The following is a 12,291-nucleotide window of genomic DNA, read 5'->3' on the forward strand; positions in this document are numbered from 1 at the left end:
TGCCACCTTTTTGGAAAGGGAGTTTATCCGATAGAAAATGCCGCATGATAGAACTTGAAGTAGTTCAAGAACCGCAAAGTGAAGTTCAAGCGCAAGAACAAGTAATCGAACAAATACAACATTCCACTAATATACCTCCTGAACCTACGGTGCATAGATCCAAAAGAGTTCGGAAATTTCCGGATAGGTTATTCCTCCTCGAAAATGATGAAGATGATGTTTATCTTGGACAAGATCCAAGAACATACAATGAGGCCGTATCGGATGCGGACATTGGACATTGGCTAACTGCTATGAAATCCGAAATGGACTCTATGTACTCCAACAAGGTGTGGACCTTGGTAGATCCACCTATGGGAATCGTTCCACTACAACAAAATATGGTATTAGGACACTTTGTTGGAGACATTTTTTCGTAAATGCCTCAAATATAATATGTTAGGGCAATTGGTAATTATCTTCCATTTGTTAAATTTCTAGAGGCACTTATATCACAAATTTAGAGTCATTTGTTTTTAAATCTCCTGAATATTATATATTGAGATAATTAATATATTACATATCTAATTGTTATATTGTAAAGCATTCAATTATTCACAGCCAATGTAAATTTCGAAACACTTATTTTTAAATGTCTCAAATAAAATATATTATAAAAAAAAAACCGGACATTTAATATATTAATTTGGTATTTTAAATTTATATATGGGAACTAGCACAATGAATATTTAGCGGGAAAATTTTTACTCTTGGCGGTTCCCTTTTTTCTTTTCTTTTTTTCTATTTCATTATTTTCCCCTAAACCCATCTTGACATTTTCCCACCGTAACCAAACTTTAGTCTTCTCCATAGAGAAATAGAAAAATCAATTCCTTGAGACATCAATTGAAGGTAATTTTTGGTTCTTTTCTCTGTTTTTTTTTTTCAATTACAAGGTAAAGGGCCATTGTTGTCTATTGAAGAAGAACAAAAGGCCCCGATTGAAGGTAATCTCCTCTCTTCATAGTTTTTAGGGCTGCCAAATTCTCAAATCCTACTATATACGCAGCGAGTTATCAATTGGAAGCAGAAGATTGTTTCTTGGAGAGAAGGTAATTTCTTGTTTTTTCTTTATGTACGGAGATTAATTCTGGAAGCACAAATTAAAGAGGACGAAAAATTATCACCCTTATCGTAAATATTTAAGCCCTAACCCTTGATTTATGATTCTAAAATTCAATATGTATTCTTATGATGTAGAGTTTTAGTAAAAAATCTTTGTTACGGTTTTTTTTCCTTCAATATTTTGATAAGATTCAATAAGAAAGGCCTAATAATTATTTTCATAAGATTCAATATTTGTCTGTCAAACACTGTGAGATTTAATATTTTTAGGGCGATTAGTTATGGAAGAAGATCTTTGCAAGTAATGAATTTACCGTAGAATGTCAAATTGATTTTTGGAATGATGTATATATATATATATATATTAGAATTTTATTGTTTTAGTTGCCAGTAACTTGTATTGAAATTAAGAAGATAACAACATAAATTTCACTAATCTTTTAGTAGTAATCTAGTCCCAACTCCCTTTGTTAAGTACTTCTATCTTTGATTATCACCTTTTTTCTGTATTTGTTATACTTGTACGTTTTTTTGTGTTGCGCACTTATACTAATTTTGCTTTTAGTTCCCCAACTTTTTAGTGTTTTAGTTGCTAATATACTTTATTCTATGATTATGAAAGTTCTGACTTTTAACAAGAACCCAAAAAGTTTTGTGCCTTATAATCTTTTTATTTGCAATTATTTAATTCCAAAATTTTTGTATATAATTTTTTGTTGATGTGAAATTGAATGATTTGTGGTTAATTCAGGCAAACATTTCAATTCAAGTGAAGTTATTGCTCATTTAAGATCATCTTGAGTATCTTTTGAAAGGTTAGTATTGATTTTTATTTCCTAAGAATATATAGAACTAGGTTTGTTCCTTATTTCACATGTTTAATTATCCATGTGTTGTATTTTATTTTAGTAGGATCATAATAGATAAGAGTTAGATGAATAAACCACGATCAATGAAAGAGTATAAAAACGGGTTAAATCAATTTCTTGACTTGGCTTTTTCTAGTGTATGCCTTAATGGTAAGATCATATGTCCATGCAAGTATTGTAACAATGTAAAATGGGAAAATAGGGAGACAACGAAGGAGCATCTTTTGGTTGATGGCTTTATAAAAGGTTATACACATTGGGTTATTCATGGGGAAGATAACTCATCTAGTCAAACTGTATTTGAAAATTCCGATGATTTTGAAAATTTAGATGATATGGATGGTTTGATACATGATGCGTTTGGGTTTAAAGATTCAGATACAAGTACGAGAGAAGAACCTAATGAACATGCTAAGACTTTTTATAATTTATTAGATGATGCTCAACAAGAATTATATCCAGGGTGTAAGAAGTTCTCAAAACTTTCATTTATTATACGGCTGTTTCACTTAAAATGCATGGGTAAATAGTCTAACAAATCACTTACAATGCTTCTTGAGTTGTTGAAAGAGGGTTTTCCGAATACGACTGAGTCGTTACCCATGTCTTACTATGAAGTACAAAAGATTATCGAAGCATTAGGACTCACTTGTATCAAAATTGATTCTTGTCCTAATGATTGTATGTTGTACTGGAAAGATCGTGAAAATTACACATTTTGTCATATTTGCAACACGTCAAGGTATAAACAAGAAGAAAATGATGTAGTTGAGGATGAAGATTCATCTATGAAACTTAAAAGAATTCCGGCTAAGGTATTGAGGTATTTTCCTCTTAAACCGAGGCTTCAAAGACTATTCATGTCATCTAAAACAACATATTTCATGAGATGGCACAAAGAGGAATGCACTAAGGATGGATGCATGAGACACCCTAGTGGTTCTCCTGTTTGGCATGCTTTTGATCGCCAACATCATAAATTTGCAAAAGATTCAAGAAATGTGAGACTTGGTGTAGCTGGTGACGGATTTAGTCCATTTAAGACTTTGAGTGTCACTCATAGTACATGGCCAGTCATAGTCACCCCATATAACATCCCGCCATGGATGTGTATGAAAGAGCCATATTTGTTTTTAAGTTTAGTCATACCTGGTCATCATCTCCTCGCAATAACATCGATGTGTATTTGCAACCTTTTGTAGATGAATTGAAAGAATTATGGAATGGAGTTGAAACATACGATGCATCGAGGAAGCAAAATTTTAAAATGTGTGCAGCTTTATTGTGGAGCATAAATAATTTTCCTGTTTATGCCAATTTATCTGGATGGAGTACAAAAAGGGAAATAACTTGCCCATTGTGCCATAAAGATACATGATCTAAATACTTGTACAAAAGTCGAAAACAGTGCTACATGGGTCATCGAAGATTTTTGGACTATAATCATCCTTTTCGACATGATGATAACTTTTTTGATGGAAAAAAAGAATATGGTGGACCACCTATACCTTTAAGTGGAGACAAGATATTGGAGGACTTAAGCGGATTAAATGTGAAGTTCGGAAAGAAAGTGAATGATAATCCAACTCTTCCTTATAATTGGAAAAAAAAAAAGTATTTTCTTTGACTTGCCATATTGGAAAGATATGATATTGCGTCACAACTTAGATGTAATGCATAATGAGAAAAATATTTGCGATAATGTGCTTGGGACTTTATTGAATTTGGAAGGGAAGAAAAAAGATCATGAAAACTCTCGTCTTGATTTGAAAGATATGGGGATAAGACATGCACTTCACCCTACTATTCTTCAATCTTGTAGAAAATACTTGCTGGCAGCATGTTTTTCAATGAGCAAAAACGAGAATGATATATTTTGTGATATCCTTCAGAAAGTTAAACTTCCAGATGGGTACGCTTCCAATATTTCTAGGCGTGTGAGAGCTAAGCCACTAAAACTTTATCGTCTAAAAAGTCACGACAATCACATTTTAATGCAACAATTGCTTCCAATTGTTTTGCGTAAAGTTTTACCAAAACATGTTCGGACACCTCTGATTAACTTGTATACCTTTTTTAGAGATATTTGTGCCACAGTTCTTAATCCTCACGATTTAATTCGTTTAGAAATACAAATTTCCAAAACTCTTTGTGAGTTAGAAAAAATATTCCCTCCATCTTTTTTTGATGTAATGATTCATTTATCCATTCATTTGGCATATGAGGCTCGACTCGGAGGACCTGTGCAATATCGTTGGATGTATCCTATTGAAATGTATTTTCATTTATTTATGTTTGTTCAGCTTTATTTGAAATATACAAGGTAAATTTAATATATTTAAATATTTTAATGTAAGGTATTTGTCTACATTGAAATCATACATGCGAAATCGAAGTCGTCCTGAGGGTTCCATTGTTGAAGCATATTTGATGGACGAATGCTTAAATTTTTGTTTAAGATACTTAGAGGATGTCGAAACTAAATTTAACAAAGTTCATAGAAATGACGATGCTTGTGGGGAGAGCATCGTAGAACTTTCCATCTTCTCAAATCCTGGTAGTCGTATTGGGAAACAAGATTGCATAGTTATTGATAAGGAAATAACTACCAGGGCACATCAATATGTTTTGTTCAATTGCAGTGAAATGGAGTCGCTCATTGAGTAAGATAATTTTATTGAATTTTTTTGACTTACCTGTTTAATCACATAATCTTATCATCTTTAAGTTTTTCGCAGAGAACACAAAGCTATAGTTACAGCTGCAAATCCTCGTCTTAATAAAATCGACATCGAAAGAATTAATTATGTAAGTTAATGTAAGTTAATGTAAGTTGGGTATATAATTATGTAAGTTAATGTGTCAAACGTATTTTCTTTTATTTAATTCTTAGTTATTTAATATTAATTTTAATACATTTTTTAATATGCTAAATTACTTCCTACACGTTGAAGGAATGCATCTTACAGGAAATGAAGTTTCAAAAGAATTTAGGGCCTTAGCTCGAGGGCCTAATCCTGCTGGAAAGCGGTATCGGGGGTTTCTTATCAATGGTTTCCGGTTTCACGTGAAAAGTTTTGAAAATAAAAAGAAAGACACAAAATAGTGGGGTAGTTGTCACTGCACAAACTAGTAGTTTTGTTAGTAGGAGTGGCAACAATCCAGTTGTTGGAGATTTCACTTACTATGGTAGATTAAAAGATATAATTGAATTGGAATATCTTGATAGTAAAAGAGTCGTAGTGTTTGATTGTGATTGGGTCTCCGCTGGAAGGGCAATAAAGAAAGATGAATATGGTTTTACGTTGGTCAATTTTTCTCAAGCACGGCAACATAGTGAGCCTTTCATTTTAGCAAGCCAAGCACAACAAGTTTTTTTATGTGGAAGACCCGATCGATAAAGGGTGGTGTGTTGTTGTGAAGACAAAAGCTAGAGATTTGTTTGATATGGATAATGTCTTGAGTTCAGAAATAGATGCACTTCATGGCATTAATAATAGTGATGCGCAACCAAATGATGAAAATGAACATGTTTGGATTAGGGAAGACGTAGAGGGAATTATGTTTTGAGAATTATTTACTTTAATGAACTTGTGTTTGACTACAATTTAGAGTTCTTTTTCTGCTTTCGAATTGCTAATATATGCTTATTTGTGTTTTTTCCGCACTATTTTCTTATTGGAACTCTGTTTATATTAAATATAGAGGTCATCCTAAGTTTCTGGTGAGTTATATTTTCTGGTGATAAAAATCTCTTTAATTACTAATATATATAAGGGTCTAACATATTTTTAGTCTCTTTCATTTTCACAGATCATGCCTCCGAAGAATAGGACTGGTAGCAAGCGTGTAACCTGTGAAGTTTTTGAGCGGCCGAACCAAATTTCTAATTTAGATATTTGTCATAATCGTAAGTTTCAAAATCATATTTCTAATTTTTTTTTTGAAGTTTTACTAGATGATCATATTGGTGTTGTTCATGTAATTTTTTTTTTTTTCAGGTACATGTCAAATTCGTGGGAGTTCAATGCAACCTAAAGCAACTGTTCTGCAGCCTGACCAGCCTCCTAATTTAAATATTTCTCGTAACCGTAATCTCAAAATAAATTTAATTATGTTCCTAAATTTTAATTTTTAAGTCTTATTTTTTAAAAATTTGCTTATTAAATTAAATGATTTATTATAAGTTGTAGGTCAGCTTGCTGTGAGTACAAATCGTCCTAAATCAACACTTAACATTGCAGTTAGAGCAGCCTTCTAGTTTAAATTTGTATCACATCATAATCTCAAAATTGAGTTAATTATATTTCACATTTTCACTAGTTAATTATATTGCTTATTGCTCTAAATTAATTATTTTAACTTGCAGGTCAGCCTTTTACGAATCCAAATCAGCCCAATGCAACTACTCCGTCTAATTCAATCCGTAATGTGGCTGCTTATGACGCAAGTAATGATATATCTGATATCGGTGATTCTACTGACAATGTTATCGAGATTGGTGAGAAATATCTTCTACATCATACCCTAATATCTAGTTCTAGTAATTTTTACGTTGAGAAGTAATACATTCTTAACTACAGCAGTTGGCAATAAAAAAAGAGGGTAAGAGGTGCTACTTGTATGCCTAAAGTTTGGGGACAACAACCAGATGAACTTGTGGTCGTTTCATTCAACAATCTTGGACAACCAAAAGATCAGGGCAATAGTAGCACTTTGTCTCATTTTTTAGGTACAATTGCTAGGAACGGACGATATTCTCCACTTAACTGTAAAGACTGGAGAGTAATGCCCTACTCTTATAAGGAAGAAGTGCTTAGGATTGTGAAGGTAATTACTCTATTTTTTCAAATAGTGCTAATATATATCTCATTAAAATGTTAATATGTGTCTTGTTAATTCCTGTTTTATATCTATAGGCAAGATTTCAATTGCCACCGGGACATGAATCATACATATTAAGGTCCATAAACAAAAAATGGAGAAACTGGAAAAGTTTTGTAAAGAGTTTGAATTTCAATCCGGACATTTCTATTGATCAACAAATGAGTGAAATACCGGAAAGAGTCAATGAAGATCAATATAAGTCTCTAGTACAATATTGGATGTCTTATAAGTCGAAGGTACGAGATTCATATCACTTAAATTCATAAATAATGGTATTCCTATTTTTTTGAAATATATTAGTGGCGTCATTTACATTTCAATGTATGTTTTATCATCGTTTATCTTGCAATGTATTTTACTGCATTTTCTAAGTTCTTCAGGACTATAGGGCTAGAAGTTCGGTCTTCATCCATTCTTGAGTTATGATGTCATATAATTTCCCCAATAAGAACATGTATATTTTATTGGATTATTTTATTACATGTTCATTATGAAAGAAAGAAAACTAAATGTTCTTTGATGTTTAAATTCATACCAAATAGTATTTGAAGTGTAAATATCAATTTATTTTACGTTTCAATATAATTGATGAAGTAAAAATTAGAAACAGGGAACAACAGTTCTTGGAGGAATATTTTACTTTGACAAATATTTACTAAGTTTCTCTTTGTAAATAAATGAGTATTAGTTTTTCTTTGTAACTAATTGTTTATTTTTCACGCCATTTATCTCGTACTTAAATATGCAAATAATTCAGAAACAGTCTCGCGATGGTGAAAGTAAGAATGGTAATATTTTCAACGTTCATTTAATATTATTATCTTGTTTATGGTTAATATGCATGTTTTGAATGACTAGAAAAGTGCACGTGCGTTGCACGTGTCGTATTAAATTTCCAATTCATTCTAAATTTTGTATTGTATGGAAATAATATTATATATCCAGAATGTGTAGTTATGTTGTTCCATTGAATTTTGTGTCCGTATTAGAATCAAATTTTATTTAATATTAAACTAATATAGAAATTCATACTAATTTTGTATCTTACTAATAAGTTTTGTTCCTTTTTTTGTGTTATTTTATTTTATTTTAGACAACATTGCTTTGCGCCTTTCTTTGCCATGATGTTCATTATTTCACAATAGAAAAAGTACATTTTTGGTCCCTCGTGTTTATCATTGAAATACTTTTAGACCCACTTGCTAAAAGAACACTTTTGGTCCCTCCGTTTACCACATTATGACACATTTGGTCATCTCTTTTTGTAGATTGTTAGTAGTTAACGGAATTTGATTATAAATTATAGGACAGAAAAAATATACTCTTGTCCCTCATACATAATTAAAATATATTTGGTCCCTCTTGTTCTAAAAAAAACACTTTCAGTCCATTGATGATTTTGCCTTAATTTGATGAAATGGGGCACCCACGTGCCCAACATGTGTGGGGTTATGTTAGCCACTAATGCGTAATTGACCCAGATGACCAACAACGTAGTAATATGGTAACTTAATGGATTGAAATGTGTCTTTTGTGAATATGGGGACCAAATACGAAGTTGTGACTAATATAAGGGACAAAGTTGTACTTATCTCGTTTCTCATATTTAATATTTATAAAACACGATAAATTATAGTTTTCATCCTTCAAGTTTACACCGATTTCATATTTGGTCTCCCATGTTCACAAAAAAAAAAAAAAAAAAAAAAAAAAAACACATTTGATACCTCATGTTTCAGTAATTTAACACTTTTCGTCATTTCCGTCAATTTACTGTTAGTCCGATAGTTAAGGCAGTGATGGGCACATGCTTGATTCCGTTAATTTTAACTGAAAATTAGCAGAAATGACTAAAAGTGTTTCATTTTGAAAATATGAGGGACCAAATCTGTTTGTTGTCAATATGAGGGACAAAATGTGGAATCGGTGCAAACTTGAGGGATGAAATGTATTTTTCTCGTTACAAAACATTATATTATACATACTCGTTTTTCAGCGGTTATCCTTTTCTTTATCATTGATATCAACATTGTTTTGGTCCAATGCAAAAAGAAAAAAAGAAAAAAAAAACGTTGAATGACTGTGTGTGTAAATAATATATATTATTATATTGTCTTTTCTAATTATCAAAATATTTATATATAGTTTCATATGATTGGAATTTGAAAAAAATGGAGCGATTATATTATTTTTATATTCATTTATAATTTTATAAAAGATTATGTATAAATTATGTTGTATTTTAATTTTTGTACAAATTTAATTATAAAAATCTTTGTTTTGCATATTAAAAATAATAATATTATAAATCTATTAATAAAAATAAAATATATAATATATAATTATAGAGTGTGCATACATCTATTATCGGGAGAATTACACTTTTGGTTCCCCATGTTTGGCCCGATCTAACTTTTGGTCCCCCTTGTTTTAAAGTGAACAAAGTTCACCTCCAAGTTTCAATTTTAAACACTTTTGGTCCCCGCCGTTACATGTCCGTTAGCAAGTAACGGAAAACACTATTTTGGGGCGAAAATTAGAATTTTCTTTTTTTGAGGCTGAAAAATAATTAGAAATTTGAAATAGACTACTTATAATTAAATTTTTAATAATATTAAGTATAATGAAATTTATTTAGTTAATTTCTTTTTTTATTATTAAAAAATAATCATAAGTAGTATAATGAAAACTAATATTAAGTATAATGCACAATAAGTTATTTAGTTAATTTATTTTTTATTATTAAAAAATTAATTATAGGTAGTATAATTATAATAATATTAAGTATAATTATAAATGACTTGTTTAGCTAATTTTTGTTTTTTTTTATTATTGATTTTTTATTATAAGTTGTATAATTAAGAATAATATTAAGTATAATTAAAAATAACTTCTTTAGTTAACTTATTTTTTTATTATTAAAAAATTAAGTATAAGTAGTACAACTATAATAATATTAATATTAAGTATAATTAAAAATAATTTGTTTAGTTAATTTATTTATTTTTGTTATTAATTATTTTATCATAAGTAGTATAATTAAAAATAATATTAATTATGATTAAAATAATTTGTTTAGTTAATTTTTTTATTATTAAAAAAATAATCATAAAAATATTAAGTATATTAAAAATTAATTTTTTTCATTAATTTGTTTCATTATTATTAAAAATTATAAGTAATCTATTTTGAATTTATAATTATTTTCAGCCCCAAAAACTTTTAAAATTTCAATTTTCACCCCCAAAATAGTGTTTCCCGTTACTTGTTAACAGATATGTAACGGCGGGGACCAAAAGTGTTTAAAATTGAAACTTGGAGGTGAACTTTGTTCACTTTGGAACAAGGGGACCAAAGTGAAATCGGACCAAACATGAGGGACCAAAAGTGTAATTCTCCCTCTATTATCTGTTTAGTAAAAAATATTTTTCTAAAATATTTTGAAGAGAAAGAAAATTGTGCCCAAAATTCTTCTCTACTCCAAAAAAAAAAATTCAAATCTCAAAAAATACATAACAATACAAAGAATTTTCTAATGAATTCCACAATCCAGTTAAATATAAAATAACAATCAATCTTTGCATGTTTTATAATACCAATTCACATTCTTTTCAAATCATTGAAATGCTCCACGAGATTGTATATCAAAACCTAAATATGACTAATTAATGGCATCATTAATCAATTAAAAAAAAGTCCAAAAAACTACAATGATGAGTTAGTTTTGGCGAGACTAAACTTACCTTGTTGTGAAATTCGTGATCCAATTAATTGATTATGGTATTCTTTGTTTCAAAATATTTTGCTTCCTATATCTAAGACATTACTTGCCACATCTTCTATATCTTGATTATCATAAAGTCATAGTATTGATTAGTAGGAGAGTTAAATAATAAGGACTAATTAATGAGACTTTATGTTAAAATGTATGGAATAAAGCTTGAGGAATACACAAAGTTGCAACCTATTCAATAAAACACGTATTTGTAGCAGTTGCAATAATCAATTAGAATTGTTTGTCAATTGTTAATAAGGAGTATTACTCAACTGCCCTTAAAAATTTACTTGTTTAGAGGGCATTTTTGCAAGTACAAAAAAGGGAAGAAACCTTCCCAAACATTCACACTTTTATAAGTAGTATAGAATTTATGTAGAGGGACCGATTAGGAAGATATCCCACACGAGCTGAATTGATGAAATAAAAAAAGCAGTTGTAAGCCTGGATCTTACAATCTTTCTTCATTTTTTATCTTTTCGTAATTTATTTGATTGAGTTGCATATTTTATACAAAAAATTCAGTTTGTTTTAGGAAAAAATGAAAGCAATGGCTCCTCAAGATTCTCAGACGTTAGATGGCAACCATGTTGTACATAATTCTGATGATTTGTTTGCAGAAGTGATGGGTAAAGATAAGGATGGGCAGTTGCGTATGTATGGGTTAGGAGTGACACCACTTGATGTTTATGGGGAAAAATCTAGTCGTGCTACACTTCTTAGACAGGCCATGGAGTGCAAAACAATGTATTTGGAAGCAATAGAAAAATATGACATGTTGAATGCCAAATTTGATCATTTGTCAGCAAATACACAATCTGGTGAACAACTTGAAACTCATAACTCACCAAATAAGGAAATTGGTTCTGAAAATGCTCCAAATACTACTTCAAATGGACAAGATAATTTTGGATATATTCCAGAAGCACTTTCAAGTGGGCAAGTTGGTGCTCAAAGTCCATTGTCCATTCCAAACGACCAACGCTCATTAGGATCAAATTATGTTCCAGTGTGTATCAAGGTAAGAAATAACATAACGTATAACTTTTTATTTGTATATATTTGTTACATACTAATTATATAAAAACTCGGTTCACAGGGTGGTTCGTATGTTGTTATGAAAAGTATAGCAAATGTGAATGAAATAGTTGCAACTGGTATCGTGGACAAAGTGGACAACGTTAGAGCAAATGGTACAGACTTGGGCCCTGATTTTTGCCAAGTTCTCATTCAATATCCAGTGAAGAAAGATGCCAGATTGATTTTCTCCTATAATCATATTCAAACAATTGGAAATGCTATTGGAGTACCGGTTGCTTGGCCCTTATCATTAGTATGTTTCTTTCTTTTCTCAGTCTTTCTTAATTTGATAGTGTTTAATTATTGCAACTTTCTTCTTCATTTGAGATTGTTGGCGATGTTTGCTTGTGATTTACTGTTATCGCATTTAAATGGGCTTAAGGACTTAACTTTTTTAATTATGATACGGACCAAATTGCAATTTTGAAAATTACTGAAAGTCGTCTCTTTTAGCGATATTAACAAAAAAAAATGGCTAGAATTTATAGAACTCACGGTACCAAAATATGTTTACTATATATTTATAGAACTCACAGTAGCAACATATGCTTAGTTTGTACAACATCTAAATAGAGA

General features: G+C 30.3%; 1 protein-coding gene and 1 pseudogene across 2 annotated transcripts; both read left to right on the forward strand.

Moving 5' to 3' along the window:
- The first annotated feature begins 2,020 nt into the window (after positions 1–2,020).
- LOC148771717 (uncharacterized) lies at positions 2,021–5,260 on the forward strand (annotated as a pseudogene). Its single transcript, XR_016030282.1, has 4 exons — positions 2,021–4,248; positions 4,331–4,636; positions 4,712–4,781; positions 4,928–5,260. The product of XR_016030282.1 is annotated as an uncharacterized LOC148771717 (transcript).
- Positions 5,261–5,381: 121 nt separating this feature from the next.
- LOC148771718 (uncharacterized) lies at positions 5,382–11,719 on the forward strand. The gene is made up of 5 exons (XM_088815192.1): positions 5,382–5,883; positions 5,975–6,474; positions 6,557–6,803; positions 6,893–7,111; positions 11,171–11,719. The coding sequence occupies exons 3-5, from the start codon at positions 6,597–6,599 to the stop codon at positions 11,717–11,719; spliced, it is 975 nt and encodes a 324-aa protein (XP_088671318.1). The 5' UTR covers positions 5,382–5,883; positions 5,975–6,474; positions 6,557–6,596.
- Positions 11,720–12,291: the final 572 nt, after the last annotated feature.

The sequence above is a fragment of the Erythranthe guttata genome, chromosome 3 (assembly GCF_056151865.1).
Source record: "Erythranthe guttata isolate IM_541 chromosome 3, IM_541, whole genome shotgun sequence".
Taxonomy (NCBI): domain Eukaryota; kingdom Viridiplantae; phylum Streptophyta; class Magnoliopsida; order Lamiales; family Phrymaceae; genus Erythranthe; species Erythranthe guttata.

What these genes read in the sequence shown, in the direction of transcription:
- LOC148771718 (XM_088815192.1), top strand. Translation starts at nt 6,597, where the DNA reads ATGCCTAAAGTTTGGGGACAACAACCAGATGAACTTGTGGTCGTTTCA. An exon ending in AAGTGCTTAGGATTGTGAAG is followed by an intron (nt 6,804 to 6,892) that starts GTAATTACTCTA and finishes TTATATCTATAG; the next exon opens with GCAAGATTTCAATTGCCACC. An exon ending in CGAAGGTACGAGATTCATAT is followed by an intron (nt 7,112 to 11,170) that starts CACTTAAATTCA and finishes AGTTTGTTTTAG; the next exon opens with GAAAAAATGAAAGCAATGGC.